The following is a 24,059-nucleotide window of genomic DNA, read 5'->3' as shown; positions in this document are numbered from 1 at the left end:
AGAACTAAAGTCCCCTGGCTCTCGGGCTTTTAATCTTGAGCTAAAGAATCACGCTGATTCACAGGTTTGGAGACTTGTTCTGAGCCACATTACCAGCATCTTTGAGTCTTTAGTCTGCAGACTATATGGCTTCCCAGACTCCCTAATCACAGAAGCCAGTCCCTCCAATAGAAGTCCACTTGTACACCTATATTTTGCTAGTCCCACCTCTAGAGAACTTAATATATGCCCCTTGAAAGAGGCAATGCGCTTGTCACTGAAGCTCACTCTAGCCCTCTTCTGAACATAATCTTTGCTTATGTAGCTAGATGCTGGGGAAGGAGTTATAGTCAGGGCAATGCTGAGGAAAGCACAGCGAAGTTTAATACAGATAGTTGTCCACTGAGAAATTACCTATTTCTTAGACTAGTTTTTCCTTTAGATGAGTCATGCAGATTACTTTGTGCCCTTTTTGTTTAGGAATCAACTCTAAGTGTATATCTTAAATTTTTCAAGACATGAAAGCCAATGATCTTCAATTAATAAGCTTGCTCTTAATATTTTCATTTTGCTTTCTCTCTTAAAAAGAAAACGTCTCATATGTATGGGTATTTTGCCTGCATGGACATCTATTCACATGCATGCAGTGTCCTTGGAGGCTAGAAGAGGGAGTCAGAACTCATGAAACTGGAATCACAAAGGATTGTGAGCCAACACATGGGTGGTGGGACCTGAAGCTGGGTCCTCTGTAAGAGCAGCAAGTGCTCTTAACCCCCGAGCCTCTCTCCAGCCCCTGAAATATATTTTGAATGTTATAAGACTGTCAGGGTAGCCTCTTCTCTTCTATTCATAGATGTTAACATATGTTATTTATGGACCTATCCGTAACAACAAAGTTCAACTCAACTGCTACTAACGTGCTGAAGATCAAAAGCATTTCCCAGCAGAGCCAAGGATAAGTTACCACAAATGTGACCTTTCTCAAAGTTCATCTATAATTTTTGGAAGAGAAAAGAAAAGCCCCATATTTATTCTGTAGTCTTCAGACATTAGAGAGAATGGGAGGTATTTCCCATTAGGGTTTCCATTAGGTTTTAGCTCAGTCAAAAACAAAATAAAGAACTCTCATGTAAACACAAGCTTAAGTTTAATTGAAAACCTTCAAAACCTTCATTAACAACAAACAAGAAAATTAACAATGCTTACCATTCTTTAAACATCTGTACATTATTAATATATACTGTGCATTTCCAATCAACTCCACTCAGGCTCAATTCAAGAAACACAATTTTAACAGGTTTTATACAAAAAATACTTCACTAAGAAAGTAGATAAACTGCACAAAAACAGTACAAGTATAATGTGCATAGCAATATAGCTTGAAGCATCTATTTATGGCTTTGTTTAAATCAAAACTATTATGGGAATGGGCCCAGTTAGGACCTACTGTTACAGTTGACATATGTAAACTGTTTACATCATTTTTAGGCACTTGCTAACAATAGTGTTTAATCCCTGAAAAAAATAAAATGTATGCCCCCAATCAAATTTAAAAAAAAAAAAAAAAGTCAGAAAGCAAAAAACAAGAAAATAACATGGGTACAGTCTTCTTTTTAAATCACCCACTTTTATTAATGCATGCACAGAACTGAAAGAAAATAATTTTTGTGTCATAAACTTTCTGTGCAAATTTACATAATCAAGTATAAAAATATGTACATTTTTGTTATATACAAAAAAGAAGCCCTGAAGTTTTGATCCAATCAATGAAAATGTCATAATATGTATAGTAACAACAAAAAATTACACTGTACATCATTTGTTACTAGAACTCCATTATTCAATGAGGAAAAAAAAATTGATACAAATGTGTATGATAAAGTTGAAATCAATGGATTGCTATGAAAATGTCCATTTTGAAAGTGTTGGGCATGTCTCTTAAGAATTTTTCTTAAAGTTTTATGAATTGCTCTGAGTCTATCATTAATGCTTGCTTCTCTGTTTTCAAATACCAGCTATTAACACTATTTTGGGTCTTATTGGTCATCCTGAAAAGTTACTAATGAAAATGGTCTGACCTAATGTGGAGGTGTTTAGGTAAGAACAGTAATTAAACACAAGCAAAAATATGATCTGCTTTGCTAATCTTGCTTCAAAATATTATCTCTGTAAAAATAAACTTTTAGAATTTTCAAGAAAAGCCATTCCCTCTGAAGTGTTTCTATGTTCTTTCTGTTCATTTTGAAGGGATGCCAATCAAGGAATAAAAAAAAAAGCCATTTGGTTATAGGCATTGCTAATAGGATAAGCACAGTTCTGTACAAGGGGATCACTGGAGAACAGAACCAAACTCAGGAAAATGTTGACTTTCAAATGGATTTTAGAGAAAGTTTCTCCCTCCTCTGGAGACTGCCCCATTTACTGCAATGGTTGAGACAGTCATAGAAAAAAAAAAAAAAAAAGAATCATCTTGGTAGGGTATTCCAATCTGACACAGGGCAGAGCAACGGGATTTACTTGCCCAAAACTCTTCAAGCATTATTTCATGTTTAACTACAGTCCAGTAAGATGTAGCTTCAAAGGAATGTAATACCATTCAAATGAACTGTAACATAATAGAAAGTAACTTTTTCCAAGTTCAGTCCATCTTCACAAGTGGTAAGAAACTCGTGTATGAAAGGGTTCTCCATCTCCAGAGAAACCCATCTTGTCAGATCTATAAGGCTGGTGGGAGAAGACAGGGAATGGGGCTATCCACCATTACCCTCTACTCAGTCTCTGAACCCAATTGGGAAAACTCTTTTATCAAAAATGTCCTTAGCCCTACCTTCCCACAGATTCATCTTCAGACAACCAAATCAAGACCTATCTGTGCTAATTACTTTCTTTCAAACATGTATAACTGTGGCATTTTCAAGTACCACACATAAAGCTTTTGTTCTTCCACAGAAAATAACCAACTTTTAAAATGCTCAAAAACTATATTGATGTAGAAAATGCCTAAATTAGGGTTACTTAGCCCATTTTTTTTCCTTCTTAAGTATCTTTCCTTGGCAATCACAGTAAGTTATTCTAACATATTCCAATCCCGAGTAGCTTCCACTAAATGTCTCTGCCCATGGCCAGCCCACACATCCTGATTGTCAAAAACTCTACCACAGAACCAGCAGTTAAACTTAGCTTTCAAGACATCTTCAGAGGTAGTTTTTACAATCTGGTAATTATTTTTGCTTGTCTTTTTGAGTGTTAGTTTTAGCACAAATCTTTCCTTCACAGAATTAACAGGCTTAAGCATTTTGTGTCTCTTGGAAAAGTCATTGTCAGTTGTTTCAGAAGTGTTACAATAAACTGGTTTCAGTAAAGCATTAATAGTTGTTTGTGACAATGAAACCTTCAGTACACGTCCATTAAACTTTGCAATAGTTTTCATTACACGTTCTACTTCTGGGGCATCTGCATCAGGATGGTTCAAAACCACAACTGGTTGGTTTCTCCGAGGACATTTCACCAGCTGTTTGGAATTAAAAGGGAAAAGTCTCAAAGTTCTACCTGAATCCTTTGAGAGCCTGGGTCTGCTAAATCCGTATGTTTCCTGAACATCTTCAGCATTAGCCTTTTCTCTACACTTTCTATGCAATGTCAACTTTTTTCTTGGAGGCTCTTGGTAATTATCAATGTACTTTCGTTTACAACTTCTGTTTCTAGATACAATAGTGGTTTCAGAATCTTGACTTATACGAGTCTTAATTTTTGCAAACTTATTTTTACAAGTCTTTCTTTTATTGAAATTTGTCTCAACTGTACAATTTGCTTTATACCTTAATAATCTTGTCTCTGAATGCTCACTGATACATACTGCTTCCTCAGAAGATTCCGGGCATGTTGCAGTAGAAGTAAGGACAATTTCATTTGCAGGCATCAATTCATCTGAGACTGGTAAGGCATCTCTAGAAGATTCTGGCTCTTTCTGCTCTCCAAGACCTGCTAGTTTAGATGGTACATTCTCTTTCTGGAATGAAGATGCAGAGTTGCTAACTGAAAGATTATTAGCAGCACTCACATTTAAAACAGGATTAAAAATTTTTACCAGTATTTTCTGTGGTGCTCCTTCAGGTCTCTTTGGCTGAATACGTTGGTAAGGACCATTTCTGATTAACCTACGCTTAATAGGTTCAGTGTTATTTGGCATCATACACTTAAAAAACACAGCTTGTTTACCATCAGGCATGAGGGTATACAGAGATGCTTTGGGCAAGTTCTCATTCTTTTGCTTTCCTGTATTCAAGATATTCATCTTAGGGCTCTGCTGCTCAGGTAGAATGTTAGGAAAATGAACAGCTCTCACTGAAGAACCTACTGATGTTTTAATAATGTAAGGACCCTTCAATGGCCATGTATTCTCTGGGCAACTTTTCATGTTCGTACAACTGCCAACACTGGAACAAAGTACAGGTGTAAGACAGTTATTGTTTTGTTCTATTTTCAGAAGAGGCATTTTGCAAGGTTCTGTAGTCATAGTTCCAGAACTTTGAACATTCTCAGTTTTGACAGTGGGAACACCTTCAGGTTTCCCATTATTAAGTGTCAAAAGCATTCCAGGTTTCTTGTTTACAAGGAGAGAAGCAGGTACACTCTGAGTATTAACCAAAGGAAGTGGTCTTCCAGAAAAGACATGGAATCCAGGTTTGTTAGCAACATGCAGTGGTATAATAAAACCTTTTGGAGTTTGAAAAAATACAGGACTTTTCTGTTCCGAGGTTAGAAATGGATTCTGAATATATACAGGACCTGAATTTTGTGTGGTGGTTCGGAGTTTGTCTTTTACAAGCTGTTGTGTTATTATTGCATCTGACTGAGTCTTAAGTAATGTGACCATACTTGGAATTTTAGTGGTCACCTCGGAATCTCTCACATCTTGTAATACTGACACCATTTGTTTTTCTTGTCCATTACATTTTAAATTCGGTTCATTTGTAGGCATACTAACACCTACACTGGGAGATGGAACTGGGAAGATGTCTTGCACTTGCAAGTCTTTTGAAGATTCTACTATCATTTCTTCTTCCTCAATGTTTTTAAATGTTTGGTCACAATCGAGTGGAAGGTTTTTAGTTGGAATGTTATTAGAGTCTTCCTTTATATCAGATTTTGGTTTTAATATATCTTGGAGTAACTGGTTTACTTCTGGTGGCAAAAGTTCTGAAGCCTGCTGGCTCTGGAGAGAGAAAACAGACGTGATTCTAGGCATCATGGGGGAGCCAGCACTGGGAATGTCATTCCATTTGGTTTCTTCAGTCACACTTAAATTTTGGTTTTCATTAGTGAAGAGGCTTTGTTTATCAAAGTTTTGTCTTTCTTCTAAATCACATGGTTCTTCAATTTCAGCTTTCGTCTTTAAAGTTCCATCTTTACCATTTAATGGACTGACAGATGTTAACGGACTATCTGAGTTGGAGCTCTCACTTTTCGGTAGTGGTGAAAGTGTATCACTATCACTAGTTGATTCCTGAGTAACTGTTTTGTTCGAAGGGTCCCTCTGAAGGTTTTCAAACACTGCTGTTCTTGAAAACCTACGACGCTTATTATCCACCTTTGAGTAATTATGAAAAGGTAAAGATCCTTGGTTGGAGAACTCAAAATAGCTGGAGGATTCATCAGATAACTCAGAGCTGACATAATTAATGCAATAGTTATGCATATCTCCACAACTGTATGCATTTGGCTTAGTGGTAAGGTTGACTTTATCTGGACTTTTAATGGTGGTGGTACCTGATGCATTTGGATGACTCTGAGTGGTATGATTTTCCCACAAGTCAACATTATCTCTTGCTTCAACTTTTGTGGTCAAACTTGCTGATGCAGTAACTGATTCTGATGTTGTTGGCAAAGAAGATAAACTTTCATTGTTATCTACAGTCTGAAGTATGTCATTCTTTTCAGATATGAAGGCAATTTCTTTTTCAGAAACTTCTTTCCTGGAAAGCACAGGAGACGAATGGGAAAGTGGAGCTGCTTTCCCAAAATCTGTGTCAGTCACTTCAGTAGTTACTCCAGTTGCAAATCCAGTGTTGTCCAAAGCCTGGGGTGGCAAATTAGCTGTACTATCCTTCTCTGTGTCTGGTTGTAAGGCTGCTGCAGGTGAATTCTGTTTACTGATAGGCAGCAATTTTATTACAATATGCTGTCTTCCATCTACCAACTTGAAGCCCATAAACTTAGCACTGTAATTAGCAGGAATTGTTATCTTATTATTTCTCACCAGTAACACTGAAGGCCCTTGTAGACCACTCTTCAAGAAACTTGAAGTAGCATTTGCTCCCTCGTCAGCTTTATGATGTTGCCCAGTGGACAGTGGAGTTGACTTTTCTGATTCTGTGGGCTTATCACCATTCTCACAGTGCAGTCTTTCACCCTTTTCTTCATTTAATTGCTCCTGACTCTGTTCTTCACATTTAGTCTGTGTTTTGTTCACTGTATTAAACGCTTGAGCATTTTTTCCTATACTTTCATCATTCCCATTGGTAACTGTTTTACGTTTCCAAAATGTCTTTGTTGGACCTATTTTATATCTTTTGAGTATTAGTTTAAGTCCTGTTGTAGTCGTTGCCACTCTTTTATCATACGTATCTTTCTCTAGTTTTTCTTTCGCATATAAGTGTTCTTTATGCAAAGTTATAACATGTCTGACGAGTTGGTCTTTATGAACGGCACCATAGCTACAGTAGTGACAAGTGAAGGGAAGAGAACCAGAGTGGACACGAAGGTGCTTCTGAAGCTCTCCCTTGGTAAAGCAGAGGTGACGGCATTTTCCACATTTATAATGCATTTCTTTATGTCTGTGAATGTGCTGAACAAATGTGCCGACATCCTGGGTGAAGAATCTACACTCTTCACACTGAAAATTACCATTAACACAATGTTTAGATGTGAAGTGTTTTGTCAAGTCCAATAAAGTATATGAACGCTCACTGTTACAAATGTCACATTTTACAAAAGTGTTCCTATGGGTTTTTCGGTGTTGTTTAAATATCTGGAAGTCATTTGCTGAAAAACTACACATTTCACAAGGAAACGAAGGTAACTCACCATGATGCCACATTTCAAAGTGTTTCTGCAAATCGTTCGGACTATACTGAGTACTGTCTTGGCATTTTAAACAACTGAAGTTGAGTATTTTTGCAGACATGTTTACACTCTCTTCTTCAACTCGTTCAGATTTACAAAGCAGTACACACTCCTCAGCACAGCTTACAGTTTTCACACTGATAGATTTCCTTGCGGTCTGTGGTTTACTCTGAAATAATATTCTGTACTTTTCAACTTCATGTTTCATTAAGATTTCATTTGGAATATTTATCCTGGGCAAACTGATGCTCACATTTTTTAGCTCATAATGAAAACTAGTTTCTGAAGTTTTTGGTGTAGGTATTGATTCGATAGTATCTGCTACCTCATTTCTTGTATCAATTTTTTCCAAAATAGTTTGTTTTTCATCACAAAATAGCTGTGTCTGTTCAAATGGCATGATTTAATTTAGAAAAAAAAAAATCCAGTTTCTTTTGTTCTGAAAACTTGTGAAGTTATTTGTGACTTAAACACAAAATAATACTGAGCTGCAACATCTTCAAAACAACCAGGATTTTTCTCAAATCAATTCACCTAGAATTAAACAAAGAATTGAAATTTTCATCACAAAATTCAAAGTAAATTTCTTGTGTCTAATTTTACACTGACTCAACAAAAGCAGAAATTCTAATCAAGCACATATACTAAAGACCCGAAGACCCGATCTGTTAAGAACTCCCAGGTTTAGAGGAGGCTTCATCTAGCAATAGAAACAGTATCATTAGCTTCTGGCATCTCTCCCTCACTTAGCTTCATGGTCAGGCTCTAGGCGATGCCAAGATGACTATTCAAGTTCAGTTAGTAGCCTTCAAGGTACAAACTTAATTTAAAAAAAAAAAAAAATTATCACTCCTCAAAAACAGGACATAGTCTTGGTCCCAATTTTCTGAAGTGTCATTCCTTACAGTAAGACAAATTTCTATGAAGGACCATACCTGATTTACAGGCCACTCATGGAGCCAGAGGCATAGAACACCACCAAGCATGAAATGACATTAAGGACTATAGGATGCTTCCCTAGAAGAAAATCAGAGCATTATCACCAAATAGTAGGGATGGACAAGATAAATGCAAAAGCAGCATACACACACGAGGTTTCCTATTTATTCTTGTATAAATAGAATATTATGTAAGTATTAGTTAAGACTTTATTTAACATTTTAACTTCTTTCCAAGAACACAAATGCAAACAGATCTAAGTTCCCCCTTCCAATGGCTACAGAGCATCTCAGAGTGGATGTATTGTAGCCTATTTCTTACTGCTGGTAGAATTTAACTCCTACTCTTTTGCTATTACATAGGATCTGACCAGGGAACAAGATCTAAAAGGACACATTAAGCTGAACTACTTGTGACTAGGGACTTTGTTCTTATGTTTTGTTTCTTGTAATGCATGTATTTAAAATAAATAAATAAAAGCTCCTTTTAAAAGCTAAAAACAAACAAGTGGAAAAACCAAAGATGGGGGCTGGAAAGATGGCTCAGTGGTTAAGGGTACTGACTACTCTCCCAAAGGACCCGGGTTCAAATCCCAGCATCCACATGGCAGCTAACAACTGTCTGTAACTCAAAGATCTGACCTGCAGGCAAAACACCCATGCACATAAAATAAATAAAGTAAATAAATTAAAAACAAAACAAAGACAGCTACAGTAACTATTATTCATGTCACAAGTATACATATAATATATCTGAAAGATATCTAGATGTACAATTGTTTTCATTCTAATGTACACTTCTGCAGTTCTAAAAATTCCTTGTATCCAACAAAATTAAAAACCTATACTGGAAATATTATGAAAGAATTACAGACTTAATTTTTCTAATATATAGTTGTATTTACTTTTTGTGCTTATCTCTGAACAGGAGACAAAGTGTTCTATGAATAACATCAGAGGTAAATGTGTATTTATCTTTTCTTCATATATTAAAAGGGATTCAAATTGAAATGACTATTGGTTGCAAATGACAAAATATTAAGAACTCAAAACATAAAAAAGCAAAAAAACTATGTAAGCAAACTTCCTATCAACTATTTTGTTGCATTAGATTTAAATTTCCAAGCAAGATTTTCAATGATGGTTATCAACAAGGACAACTGTCATCAAAGTCACAGTTTGATCTGATAAGCCCATTATAGGAAAGCAAACTAAGTTATTGACTCATAATTTTTTGAAATAGTGAACCTAGAATTAGATCTTTAAAACTTTAGTATTACCAAAAAGGGTGTGTGTGTGTGTGTGTGTGTGTGTGTGTGTGTGTGTGTGAGAGAGAGAAACAGTGAAGGTCATATGAAGGACAGGGGATCCTAAAAGAAGAAAAGCTACTGAAATTAACTAGAACTGTTGGAAAGCCAGGATATTAAGATATCTAAATGAATGCTCTCTTTCATCCACATGGAACTTAAAAATGATTCAATAATGACTAGCTAGGGAAATGCTTAAGTTACAAATAAGAAACGCCCTTAGCTGTTACTTAAATTTGGTAACTATCAGTTAATGCAAAATGTCAATACAGTGTGGGAAGAAGAGCTCTTATATTTCAGGTAGCTGAGGGCTGTAGTGACAGATTGTGTACCCCAATATATTTGCCTGAAGATCAAAGAACAGAACAAGCCACTAAATTAAACATAGGAGCCAGGCAGTAGTGGCACATACTTTTTAATCCCAATACTTGAGAGTTACATGCCTTTAATCCCAGCACTAGGAAAGTTGAGACAGGAAATTATATGGGTGGGCAGAAAAAGGTATATAAGGCATGAGGAGACAGGAACTAAAGTCTTTTGGCTAAGGAAAGCTTTTCAGACTAAGAAGTCCTAGAGGTAAGAGGTGGCTTGTTCTGTCCTCTGATCTTCAGGCAAATTTATCAGGGGACACAATATATCACCACAGAATGCTTGTAATTTGATCTCAAATTTCAACTTTACCTGAAGAATCTACCTGATCTTGAAGCATGCTTACCTTTTAAGTGTGTAAGTAATGCCATTAGAGAACAACTTATATTAGAGCTGCCACCTTTGGTTGAAAATGGATGGACGGAAGGACGGAAGGAAGGAAGGAAGGAAGGAAGGAAGGAAGGTAGGTAACACAGAGCAGGAATTTTATCGTAATTTTCACCCCTACCTATTAAACTAGTTTTTAATTACAGTCCAATGTGCCATCTCCACCAATGAAGATTACTGGCTATTTAAACTATGGTTTTACTAACTTAAGTTTACCAGCAATCTAAATCACTAAAATAAGACATTTTTATAAAAGAATTAAAATAATGTGGAGTTTCCTACATTATGATGGATGATAAAACTCCATATTTTCTTCCTTCTACCAATTGACCACTGAAGTAACAAAAAGACTTAATAGAGAAAAAAAATCTTTAAGGTCTAGAAACAAACAAACAAAATTCCATAAACATATTACAAAACATTTGACAGGAAATGGCCTGGTGAGAAAGACAAATACTGACCTACTAACAACCTTCATTTTAAAAAATTGTTTGTTTTTAAGTGACACTGGGTCTAGCTATGTTGCCCAAGCTGGCCTCAAATTTCCAGGCTCAAGCAATTTCCCCATCTCAGCTAGTGAGCTAGTAGCTGGGACTACCAACTTAAGCATAGCATTCAGATGCAAATCACCTTTTGAAAGAAGAAGTAGTCCATTAGGAGACATTCATTCAACCAATATGTAATGAATATCAATTACACCCTAGGTAAGGAAGTGACAAAATTTTGCCCCCTCTATCTACTAAACATACCCTTGGGAAGGATGGAGACTTGAATGGAAGATCAGATTGGAGCTCTTTGGGTGACAGAAGGCTCAGCTCAGGATGACATGTAAGAGAGGAATCCGGAGTTTCCAGCTGAGTTCAGAAGCCAGGAAGAATAGGAACTGCTAGTATCAACTGTCAGGACAGATGCAAAGGGAAAATTATTACTGAACACAAATGAACCTTGCTATACTAACAGCTATCTTCTTCTGCCTAGTACTGTCTTTTCTTAAGTTATGCCTAAGTCACCTTCTAATTCAAAAACCGAGAAATCTTGTTTTATCCCATCTCAACTAGTGATGTCATTAGAAAAGTTAAGCAGGAGATGGACATAGTGGTGCATGCCTTTAGTTCCCATCACTGGGAGGCAGAGGAATCTGTGAGTTTGAGGCAAATCTGAGGCATATAGTGAGTTCCAGGCTGCTTGGGGATACACAGTAGAGTCAAAGAAAAAAAAAAGAAAAACAATAAGCAAACTAAAAAGATATGTACAAATAACCAGATAAATTGATGGGTAGGTGGGAGGAAGGAGGGAAAGAAACAATTTAAATATTCAGAGAAACTTCTTCTCTTTCTCTTACCCAGGTGACTATAATGAGTCATGCCATTAAAAAAAGAAAGAAACAAACAAACAAAGAAAACTTCTTTAAAGATCGAGTAATAAAATAGCTCCTCTATATCCCCTGACCTCATCCAGGGGCAGGGAAACCAACCCCCAACAGATGCCTAAAACCAGAAGTACCTAAATCCTGTATATATAGCTATCTTCTTACATATATCTATGATGAAGTTTGACTTATAAAACAGACGGAGTAAAAGATTAACAATAGTAACAATAAGAAAAACAGTAATAGGAGAATACACATAATAAAAAGTATATAACTGTATTATATTCATCATTCTTCTGGTGTGAAGTCTGATGATACAATGCTCCCAAACCAAGATAAATGATGCAGACACTGTAGTATAGCATTGAGCTATTACACTGGGCAAAATGATGCCATGAACATCAAGTTGACAACTAAGATACCTCCCAAGTGACTAGCAGGCAGGTAGCATATACAATGTGGGCAGGCTGGACAAAAATAACTCATATCCCAGGAAGTACAGAAATAGACTTCAGCACATCACTCAGAGTAGCATGCAATTAAAACAGATGAACTGATATTTCTGGACTTTTCTATTCACCATCTTCAGAGTATCACTGTCTGTTGAAAATGGGAGAGTTCTATGGTTGGCAATCACAACGAAATTCAAGGTTATAGAAAGAAAAAAAACAGCTAGTGTTATATAAGAGAGAATAAAATAAATGAGAAAAAAGTTTAGAAAAAAATTACAGCAATTTTCTTAAAAAAAGAGTTTTGAATTTTTATAATCAAAGTTCCTCCAAATGTTAAGCAAATTACTAGTAGGAATAGAATATAAAACTCAACACCTACAACTTATCTAGTAAAAGATTTTAATTTAAAAGACAAAATAAAATTATATCCAAACATGGTAAAGGAGTTATCTTAAATGGGATTAAAGTTTTCATTAACTAATTAGGTAGCTATACCCCACACCCATACTAGCCAGTTGTAAATGCTGAGATATGGAATATGGAATAGAAATTTATGGAGTTTTCAGGGCAAAGGAGAAACCCAAGACTGCATTCTATATCCAATAAAAACTCTCAAGTGAGAAGAAATATACAAAGATCAGAGACTATATAATAAAATCTGCAACAGCATTACTAGTATAATTAGGGAAGCAGAAAAGAAACACATACAACATCAAATATGTACAAAGTTCTTATGGAAAAATTAATAGTGAGTTCCCATTGCAGAGATTATAAAAAGAAAATGTTAGAAGCTGGAAAGCAAATAGGCAGTAAATCACCTACAACACTTAACCTCTGACCAATAGCTGATCAAGTTAAGGACTGATCCATCTTACACTCTGAATTTTCACAAGACCCAGCAATTGCAGCACCAAGCAGGTAGGAAAGCTAAAGTAAAGTGAAATTTAGAGACACAAACTGTAATTTTTTTTTAAATGTAAAAACAAACAGGCACATCCATCATATTAGTATGCAAACTTGCTTTAGCCTTTGCTAAGTTATAAAATTATGTGTACCAGATAATTGTTTTAAACCAAGTTTTTATGATTCATTATCAATAAATATTTAATTTGTATACCTATTTTATAAGCCTATTTACCCATAGTTACATAAAAATTTCTTGGGCAAAAGGGGTTCAATGAGAGGAATAAATTTAAGAAGCCTGTATTAGATAGTCTAATTTTTGTTTTGAGACATAGCCCTGATTGTCCTGGAACTCTCTACATAGATCAGGTAACCTCCAATTCATAGAGATCCACCTGCCTCTGCCTCCCCAATTCTAAGATTAAGTGTGTATCACCACACCCAGCATAATACTGTTTTGGGTTTTTTAGGAGTGGGGTAAGAAGGAGAGGGAATGATGCAGATCAAACCCAGGGCCTTATACTTGCTAGGTAAGTGTGTATGGCTACAAACACATCTCAACATATTCCTTAAGAAAGTCCTGAATTTGATCTGACAAAGTTTTATTTAAAAAGTTTAATGCTATCTTTAAGAGTGTGGATTTTGATATTTCAGAGAATTTGAACAATGACCTAGAATACTGTCTACCATGTCATATTCTCTGTACTAGTTAACTAATCATAATAACTTTTTCTTTAAACTGATATATTCTATGTCCTCTTCTGGCCCCATGGGTACCGAATGCATATGGTGCACATACACACATGCAAGCAAAACACTCATACACATAAAAAATAAATATTTTTAAAAGGATATACCTTACAAAAAGAGTATGTATCAATATCATCCAAACATAGGATAAGAATATGATAGCCAGGCAGTGCTGGCACACATCTTTAATCCCAGCATTTGGGAGGCAGAGGCAGGTGGATCGAGTTCAAGTTTAAAGCCAGCCTCATCTACAGAGCGAGTTCCGTGACAGCCAGGGCTACACAGTGAGATCCTGTCTTGAAAAATCAAAAAGAATATGATGAAGTAAATTATAAAATATCAACAAGAAAACATTATACAGAAGACAGAAAGATATGTGATTGAATTGGGAAAGACAGTTTGTATAACATTTTTAATTTAAAAAAGGAAGTTGTACATTAAATCATACCATGTATTTTCAAGTTAGGAGGAAAGGTCATCATTTGTATGATAGGAAAAAGAACCTAAAAGGCAAATAAAGCTATAGAAAGACACTCACCAAACCACTGATAGCAAATGAATTTTTTAAAATGACAGCATGTCTGTCCTATACAATAAAACACACCCAATCAGCAGACTCTTCAGCCCTCCTAAGTATGTAGATGGCAAGCAAAGGGCAACATGACTACTACAAGCCTTTAGGGACATATGTGTATGTAGTCCTGTCCTTGAATTCTAGAACTCCTCGATCTTTAAAGTAAGTCTCTCTTTTGCCATAAGTCAACTCATACTGCTTCCATTAAATGTAACCAAAGGCTCACACCTAGGACATATAGTGGACAAGCCAATGTTAACTGTACTTGTTTCACAAAAAGGTATGCTTTCTGAAAAACCTTTGAAGAACAATAGGACTTAAACATACAAGAAAGATTGAAAAGGCAATCTAGACGGAAGAACAAGAAACATGAGGAGCATTTTTCTCCAAAGGTACTGCAGGATCGAGCTCAAAGAGACTGCCTAAAAGAAGGCTAAGGAAGAACAAGATGACAGACAACAACCATGAACTTATATGAAATATTTCAGAGCATGGCTAGTCGATAAGGAGAAAATGTAAGAGCAGCATTTCCAAAATAGTAATAGATGGTACTAGAAAACAAGGTAAATTGAAGAGTAAAAAATACAGGGAAAAAAAATCAGAAAAGTAACAAAATAAGATTGGGTTCTAGTGGCACACACCCATAATTCCAGCACTTATGAGGCAGAGGCAAGAGGATTATGATTTCATGGGTGGCCGTTACACAGCAAGACCTGATTTCAAAAAGCAGTAATAATAATTTTTTAAAAAGTCAGAAACCAGGAAAGAAGCAATGTTGGCACAGGTTAGAAATCAAAGACTGAGAAATTCCACAGCAAAATGCCAAGGATGAGGTGATCTCAAAAAAGTGAGAATCACAATGTATCATTCCTAGAATTATTCTTGCTTCCTACAACAGAGCAAAGAGCAAAAAGACTCTGCAGAGCCTAAGATGGAAAAACTATGGTTATTCACTAGATTCCAGTTAATAACAAAAAGACCTATAGTTTTAATCTTAGCAGTGTTTGTGACTGAGCACACAGCTCTGTAACCTCACAGTGCAGATCAGAAAGCTAGTTATCATGACTTTTTCTTTATAACTACTGCATTCCTTAACAATAATTCAATCTGTTTTCTGTAGTGATAACTAAGTACAAACAGACATACAAACACAAGTGACTGAAGAAAACAAAAAAAGCAGCATTAAGATAGAAAAAAATGACTAATTACTCTGTCTAAGAATCTAGAAAAACAAAACCTCCCTCCCTCCCTCCCTCCTTTCTTTCTTTTTTTTTTTCAGTAGTCATGTAAAAATTTTAAAATGTCCACCTAAGGAACTCAGACTATTGTACTATAACAAGGAAAGGTTTTGTAACATAAATATAAAACTAATTAGAGCCTGCTTATATCCATTCAATGTGAGCTGAATAAGCTAATTAAATACAAAAAATAAGAAATAGCCGGGTGGTGGGGGCGCACGCCTTTAATCCCAGCACTTGGGAGGCAGGCGGATCTCTGTGAGTTCGATCGAGGCCAGCCTGGTCTACACAGCGAGAACCAGGAAAGGAACCAAAACTACACAGAGAAACCCTGTCTCAAAAAACCAAGAAAAAGAAAGAAAAGAAATAAAGGATTAACATAACATTTTGTATTCATATACATAAAGCATATGTGATCAATCTAGTATTGATCTAGAAATGCCAAAATTTTAGTGCATATATGACAACATACCATTCAACAAGGCAGCTATAAAGGACTTTAAAACTGAAATACAGGTGCAGTCTTTTGTTCGGGGAACTTTTATCTTCTGAAACTGATTCCTCACGATGCCCAATACATTTATTTACCTTTGTTCAGACTGCTGCTTGTAACCTCACTCCCCTTCTCTCAATATTCAATGTCATCACCTTAGTCCAGCCACTGTCAGCTCTAACTTGAGGGAAAGTACCAGTCTTCCTAAGTGGCATCCATGCTTCCTTCCTATCTATCACATTCTTCTAAATACATTCTCTAGGGCTGGAGAAATGGCTCAGCAGGTAAGGGCAATAGTTGCTCTTCCAGAAGACCAGGTTTCAGTTCCTAGCACTCACATGGCAGCTCACAACCATCTGGAAGTTTAATCCCAGGGGATTCTGATGACCTCTTCTCCCGACCATGGGCATTACACACAAGTGGTGCAAAGATACACATGCAGGCAAAACACCATGCAATTAAAATAATCTAACATTGAAATAAAATAAAACAAAATAAAATGCATTCTCTAAGCAGGAGTCAAATAATCTACTAATATAAGATAAGTCACAATGTTCCCCAAGACCACTGGGCTGATCTCAGGATACTACATAACAGAATACTATAGTCAGGCAGTAGTGGTGTATGTCTTTAATCCCAGCACTCAGGAGGCAAAGGCAGGCAGATCTCTGTGAGTTCAAGGACAGCCTGGTCTACACAGTGGGTTCCAGGACAGCCAGGGCTACACAGAGAACCCACACAGCAACATATATACCCACACGCAGGCACATACACACCTATACATAATTTAAAACTATTAAAAACAAACCTTTATTTGTGATTATTAAAAAAGGAAACCACACCTTATCCTTGTCCCCTCTCTTCACTTTCATCTCATACCACATTTCCCATCTGTAAACACACTCGAGCAAGCCACCATGGTCTCCTAACTCCTTAGATAGTCCTTTCTTCACTTTGCCTCTGCATTTGTTACTCCTTGCTTGAACTAGTCTATCTCAAAGGGCTACATTCATTTCATCTTCTGGTTGAGCTCAAATGTACCCACTTCAGCAAAGCCTTCTCTTAACCTACAAATCACCCCCCTTCTCAACAAGAAATAAAAACCCAATTTTATGTCTTTTGAAATTAAAAGATTCTAGCAAAGACAGGCGGATCTCTTTGAGTTCGAGGACAGCCCGGTCTACATAGCAGGTTCCATAATAGCCAGGGCTACACAGAGAAACTCTGTTGGGGGCGGAAAGAAAAGAAAAAATAAATGACATCATTTAGGAGGAAAAGATGAATAGTAAGTGAGGTAAAAAAAGGAACATCCACTAAGTCTAAAGCTCAATGAGAATGTGGTACTTGTTATTTGTCAGCATTATCTACCAGGTGCGAGAAAACAAGGTACAATGGAACCCACTCTAAGAGTTTTTATTAGGGAAGGGAAAGGGTGGAGGTGGGTAGGCCTACAGAAAAGAAAGGTGTGGGAGTGGGGGAGCTGGAGGGGTAGGGAGGGGATGAGCTATCTCTGGGGAGAGGGAAAGAGAGAGCAGGGAGCAGGCAAAGTCTGCTTTTATATTATAGGTCACCTCATGGATGAGTGTATGTGCCACAAATGTGCACAGATTACGTGATCACATTGCCGTGCAGATTACATGACCAAGCTGTGCCCGGATTACATAGGACATAAGGCCCTGGAGTGTGTAAGCATTTTGCCTGACTGCTGACAGTGCATGCGCAGTCATGTGACTACAGAAGTGGCTAGGAATAACAGTATTTCTAAAAGCAAAGTGAAGAAAATGAGATTAATCAATTCTATTAAATGAGATAAGACAGAAATTGCCACTGGTTTTAAGGTCACAATCACCAGCAACAATGGCTAGGATAGTTTTGGAGGAATTAATAGAGAAGCTAGAATAGTATAGATTTAAGAGAAAAATGGGACAACTCTTTCAAGGAGATTACCACAAAAGATCTACAGGTAGAACTGAAGTGTCTGTTATGAAAATGATCTGGTAGAATTTTTTTAAGCTGAGGATAGAAGAACAATGTAGTAGCAATGCCCTCGGTAGATCAGAAGGGATGGAGTTGAGAGTAAATCAAAATCATCCTGAGAAAACAACAGACCACTCATCTATAGTAACTGCAGAGGATAACACAGATGCTAGCAGCTGGACAGAGAGCTTGTGAACAAAATGTCCCATCAAGTTATCACCACAGAGGCTGGCAAACTACAAACTATCAGAGAAACTTGGTCAACAGCCTGTTTCATAAATTTCCCTGAAACAGAAGGCACGTTTGTTCACCTACATATTGTCTATGACTACTTTTCATGACAATGACAGCTGACAGCAGTAATAGAAGCCATATGGCCCACAAAGTCTAAGATATTTTCTGTTTGTTTATAAGAAAAGTTTGCAAACACAGGTACATTTAAACTATTATATCTTAAATGTGAAGGTACATAATCTGGCTATGAGGAAAGAATACATGATCCTAGACAACACCAGCATCTAACAAGCAAGCGACACATTAACTTTTACGTCCTTCCTAGTACAAGACAAGTGCTAACTGTGTAGCTCTGGCTACCTGGAACACACTATGTAGACCAGGCTGTCCTGGGAACTCACAGAGAATCTCCTGATTTTGCCTTCTGAGTGCTAGGATCAAAGGCGTGTTCCAGCATGCCCTTCAGGAGATTAATTCTACAAGTAATCAAATATTCAAGTTCATTCCTTATCCTGTCTATCAAACTGTTTTGTTATCTACCACCACATCATTTTGACTAGTTTTATCTCTAAAAGAAGTATAGTTTTTGTCTGTTACTAAAGGATCTCTCAAAAAGGGTGAGGTAAGAAAAAAAAAATTAGTTATATTAAGAAACAGAATCACATTCAAGTTAATTATGACCATTTGTTTACTGAGAGCCTGAGAACTGAATGTAGAGCCTGACACATGCTACGCAAACACTCTACTACAGAGCTATAGCCCTAGCCCGATGACCTTTTATTTTAAATTTTCAAGATAGACACAATAAGGCTTTTACCACAATAGATAACTTTATACTTTATATTTAACATCAATAAAATGGCACTAATAACTGTCTATAGAGCTAATATTCATTTTTATCTATTATTAATTACTTCTTGAAATGAGACCTCTGTGAAGCCTAAGCTTTCCAATTTAAATAGTCTATTTTTCTGACACTCATGTAGCAATACCAATTTATAGCATCAATTCTGCAACACGTAATAATCCAGATTATTTTAGTATGTAATCATGCTACATTTTCTTATTTACTTCACTTCATGCAATGCTTTCACTATTCATGATGTCACTTTTTCTACACAGTACACATCAAACTCAGTTTTGAAAATTCTCTACATTCATCATTATTTTACTAAGGAACAAAGTACCATGCAAATCTGGCAAGGTGTCAAACATGTTGTATAAAAAGAAGTTACTCAAGGAAGGAACATAAATGATAACTTGGTATTTCAACTCAACTTTGTTGTTCTATTCAATATAGCTGTTGGACATTAATTTCTAAATAAATAAAAATTTTATGCCTTTGTGAAAAAAGGCCCTAAAAATAACGAAATCAATAGACAGAGTTCATGGAAGAACATGGTTACGATCAACTTCAGCTAGTTTAGTATATACTTAATGCATTTGGAGAGGAGAATTAAAAAATATTGTGGTACCCACTTTAAAGATATCATGACCTAACTAACACAAACAAATGGCAGGTATCTTTAGTCAATGGTAGATTAAACCATATTTTTGTATAAGAGCACAGTATTTTCCACTACAATTTTATACCTCTCCTTAGAATTTGTGGGCAGTTTTTGCCATTCTTTTTGTCTATATCAGGTTATTCAGATGTTTATCCCAGGAAACCAGTCATAATTCTTTATTGATTCTCCACTACCTTTCCTAACAAAGTAGATATCATTAAGGATAATGTAAATACATAGTACTGTCTTTCTTTAGGTCATTGAATAGCACTTGATAAACTAAAGCATAGACTCTAGCCATTTATAGAGCTCTGAAACATGTTTCTACCATGTTTATCTTTATTGGTCATTTATCTAGAAGCCATTAATGCTACCTCTGTATTTAGTGTGACATATTACAAAACATTAAATAAACTATGAAACCCAAAATTACTTTTTGCTTACATTAAAATGAAAGCTTCTGTAGAAATCCTTTCTATTCGGATCAAAAATAAAACACTAAGGTCACTTAGAAAATTCACATACATATAACCATTTAGTTTATTTAATCCAGTACTAAAACATGTGAACTTACTACTTAATAGACTTATCTACTCTAGTACTCCAATCCTTATCATACCTTTCTCCCAGGAACAAAGGCACACAACTTAATGCTTGGACAATGCCATAATCAGGTACAGTGATCAAAAGAGAGGATATCTAGAAATGAAAAATCAAGATTTTAAAATTCTGACTGCAAAAGTAAAATCTCCCTTGTCAACTACACTTCATATTTAACTTAGGCATATTAAGTTTGTTTTTAAGATCCTCTGTACTTAGGCATAAGCATATTATTGATATCCAATGATAACATATCATAACTTGTACAATACAAAAGTCACAACTCAAAGTGTAAAGAAGTTATCGAATACATTAATATAATTTAATACAATTAAGAAAACTGTTCTTACTCCACCCAAATCAGAAAAACAGAACTAGTACCGCATCCAATTCTGAACCACTTATGTGACCACTAAAAAAGCATCTTGATGATGCTTAGTGCTGGTATCTAACATCCCATGAAAATTGTTCAACATGTGAAGCCAGTATGAATAAATTCATAGTCTACACATGAGAGCAGACAACAGTAATTTCAAAACTTTGTAATAACCCTTTTCTTACTGCAAAAACAAAACAAAACAAACAACAACAAAAAAAACTTTATTAGAGTACCTGAAGAAATGTAGGATTCAAACTTCACATTTAAAAAAAAAAAAAAAAAAGGAAAATAGAAAGACTGGTCATATTTAAGTGCTCTATAGGGCACAAAGCTTCAGTGAGAACAATCCCAAACAACTGCAAAAAGTAGCAATAAAAGTATATTAAGAGGACATTGTGTGGCATTGTATGGTATTTTTTAAATCAAACTATATTAAGATAAAAAAATTACCCATTCAGAACATTTCAAAATACAGCAGCTTTTGAAATCACAATATTCTATTTCCAGAAAAGATATAGGAAGATATGAAGTATGCAAAGATAAAATCCTCGGGTTAAAAGTTTATATACTATGAGATTACACAGTAGATATTCATTATAATTGCTGCTCATTTATCCTTTCAAACACCAGACACATGTTTTGAATTGGTAATTATAATTTGGCAAAGAAAGAAAAGAAAAGAAAGAGAAAACAGTAAGGTCTATGTGATTACCCACCCCATAGAATGCCAATACCCCAAGTGTTCATATGAGCTGCCTTTTGTGAATTTCTCAAAAAAAAAAAAAAAAATACAGCTTTGCTGAAGGATAAAAAACCCATCTGCACAGAGTTGCAGGTATGACTTTAAAAATGTTAGGGAATTCTAGCGAGTCACCATAAATGTTCTCTATTCACTTTGATCATACTAGAGCACACTCAAGACAGATCTGTTTTGCTGGAAAAGGAGCAATTCAATTAGTATTAATAAAGAGTGCCTAAAAAATACTCTCAAATTAATGATGCTCCTACCACGATGTGAGTTATTTTCACATTGCATCCCTGAGATAATCACAGGCAGTTCAACATTCTCATGAATTCCTTAAAAATTGACTTTCCCCCCCTATTTTCAAGACTTGAAAAAATAATTCACCAACCCTAAATGCCCCAAATTTAAACCTAAAGAGGAAACTAACCCTTAACTTTTGCTAAACTTCGGAGCTCCATCTGTTCCATTGGTCTAGAGAAGAGTTAAAACACATTATCACGTATGCATTCAGCCCACACACTTTGAATTACCAAAGCCATCTACTCAGAGACTACACACTTAACAAAGAGGACACCATGTTAAGAACAGATTCAAGATGGACCCTACAAGTAAAAAAAAAAAAAAAAAAGCCAGTTACAAAGAAATTCATCTGCCACTGGGTGTGGTTGGGAGGAGTCTGCAAAGAGGACCACTTTTTTTGCCCAACTCTGAAGAGGGCGCGGAGTGCGTGCGCCAGAGAGTGGGAGTCTCTGCAAGGAGCAGCCCCCCAAAGCCAAAGACTGGGCCCATAGTAGGGATGCCGTCGAGGCGGGCCAGCGAACCTACGGCTCGAGGGGTGCGGGCTGAGGGATGCCCATCCCGTCTCCACCAGCCGCGGAACCCGACTAGCGATGGCTTCGCGCGCCCAACGCCCCGTGTCGCCCCCAAACGCCGCGCCCGATCCGCCCCTTTCCCCGGAGTTCCGCTGCCCCTCGGACGCGCGGAAGTATACTGTCGCCGCGCTCGCGCCCAAGCCCTAGGCTCTGAGACTGTGCAGAGTGCAGACAGACAAACTTACGGCGAGCCCGAGCTGAGACGAGAATGGCCAGCGCTCACGGCTGGCAAGAGCCCTGGCTTCAAAACCACTGACTTCTCTAGAAAAACTTTGCAGCAAGTTGGGCGGAAGCGCTGAATGGACGGGGACTATTTAACATGAGCTTCCTATCACAAGAGGCGGATCCCTAGACCTTTGGGGGAGCCCTGAGAACCCTCAAATTCTCCCTTTGCCCCTGGCTGTCCTTCTGTGCGCCCCGACATCCTAACCGGTCTTGGCGGCTCCGCACTCAGGGAATACCTGTCGTGGTCCCCATTGCCTGCGAGTCCCAGATGGCGGCCATTACCCGTCCATCCGGGTATTGCCGGAAAGCCGAGCGCCGCGCTGCCGGCAGCGCACGCTGCGGCGGAGGGATCCGCGCTGCACCTGAGGCGAGCGGAAGAGAACGGCGGCCGGAAGGGCCCGCGCCTCAGCCTCACGAGAGTAGGCCATGGCGCCGAGTCCACGGCTGGATCGCAGGAAGGCGCCCCCCAGGGCCCGACCCCACCACCCCCCGTGCTCACCAGCCGCGGGGGTCCTACTGGCGGTGGAAGAGCGGGAAATGGCCACGCTGTGCTCTCTCCGAGGAGACACCAGAAGCACAAGCTGGGCGCGCTTGGCAAGCCTTGGCTGACAGGAAATGGCCTCCACACAGCATTTTTACCCAGCCCCGTCTTAGCAAATGGCGTCTCCCCACTACTTACTCGGACCATGCAACTTTTGGTATCCCTTGCAGTCTTGGTCGGTGGAGGAAGCTGAGGCCCACGGAGAGCCAACACTGAGCTCAGAAGTGGGGTTCCGGGCGACACTGGGAGGGCTGGTCTCCCCACAGCGCGAGACGTCCTCAAGCCAGGCTGCGAGGTGTCGTCTGAGCGAAGGAATCCGCGAGGTCCACGCACAACAGTCTCAAAAGTGGAATCCTTGCCCCCAACAAAAGAATCCGCCCCCCCCCCCCACGTCACCCCAGAGTCTACAGAGTTCGTTCATGGCTCCTCTCTTTCATAACATTTCAGAAGCCTACTCACACTTGGTAAATAATTACCTGACTTAAAAAAATAATATGTCAAAGCACAGCTGCGATCAAAAACTCGAGGCGGAGGGATATATCAAAATATTAAAAAGCGAAACTGAGAATTTTGGCTTTGACTGTGTACCGTAGGTTTTTCTTCTTTGTTTTTCGGTTTGCCAGGCACTTACAATTAAAGAACAAAACAAAACAAAACCAATCAAACAACAACAAAAATTGAAAACTTTTAAGTGTTTTTCCATTCTCACAGACTATGCTTTTGAACACTTTGACCTGTCACCCCAAAGAAGGTTATCCTCCGCCCTTTAATTAATAACCACACTAAGAACCCCTCAGTTTTGAGTGGTACGAATGTTGGTGTACAACAACCCTAGAAAAGGCAAGCTGAAATTCACATGAGTAGTACAAATATAAAACCAAAGGAGAAACCTATTACTATCAAAAGGGTATTATATAATGAGGAATATTTTCTCTTTAACAGCACAATAATCCTATTGCTTCAGACAGGAGGACACACATCACTGAGGAGAGAAGGAGAACATAGCTTGTTTGGTTTTAGGGTTTTAGTTTTTGGTTTTTTTGGTTTTTCAAAACAAGATTTCTCTGTGTAGTCCTGGCTGTCCTGGAACTGTC

The 24,059-nt window shown here is 37.5% G+C and overlaps 1 protein-coding gene across 4 annotated transcripts; it reads right to left on the bottom strand.

Annotated features, from left to right (window-relative positions):
* Nucleotides 1–1,109: 1,109 nt before the first annotated feature.
* Nucleotides 1,110–22,742, bottom strand: Znf518a (zinc finger protein 518A). Of its 4 annotated transcripts, XM_036169134.1 has the most exons (6): nt 22,661–22,742; nt 21,755–21,798; nt 20,223–20,302; nt 10,855–11,001; nt 8,040–8,121; nt 1,110–7,638 (listed from the first exon to the last, which is right to left on the bottom strand). In XM_036169134.1, the coding sequence occupies exon 6, from the start codon at nt 7,502–7,504 to the stop codon at nt 3,047–3,049; it is 4,458 nt and encodes a 1,485-aa protein (XP_036025027.1). In that variant the 5' UTR covers nt 7,505–7,638; nt 8,040–8,121; nt 10,855–11,001; nt 20,223–20,302; nt 21,755–21,798; nt 22,661–22,742; the 3' UTR covers nt 1,110–3,046. The 4 variants fall into 4 exon arrangements, with proteins under 4 accessions (XP_036025027.1, XP_036025020.1, XP_036025035.1 ...); XM_036169127.1 differs by lacking the exon at nt 21,755–21,798; XM_036169142.1 differs by lacking the exons at nt 21,755–21,798; nt 22,661–22,742 and adding an exon at nt 22,385–22,430.
* Nucleotides 22,743–24,059: the final 1,317 nt, after the last annotated feature.

This window comes from Onychomys torridus, chromosome 1 (genome assembly GCF_903995425.1).
Source record: "Onychomys torridus chromosome 1, mOncTor1.1, whole genome shotgun sequence".
Classification (NCBI taxonomy): domain Eukaryota; kingdom Metazoa; phylum Chordata; class Mammalia; order Rodentia; family Cricetidae; genus Onychomys; species Onychomys torridus.
The sequence above is the reverse complement of the archived record's forward strand: the minus strand, read 5'-3'. Positions and strand labels throughout refer to the sequence as shown.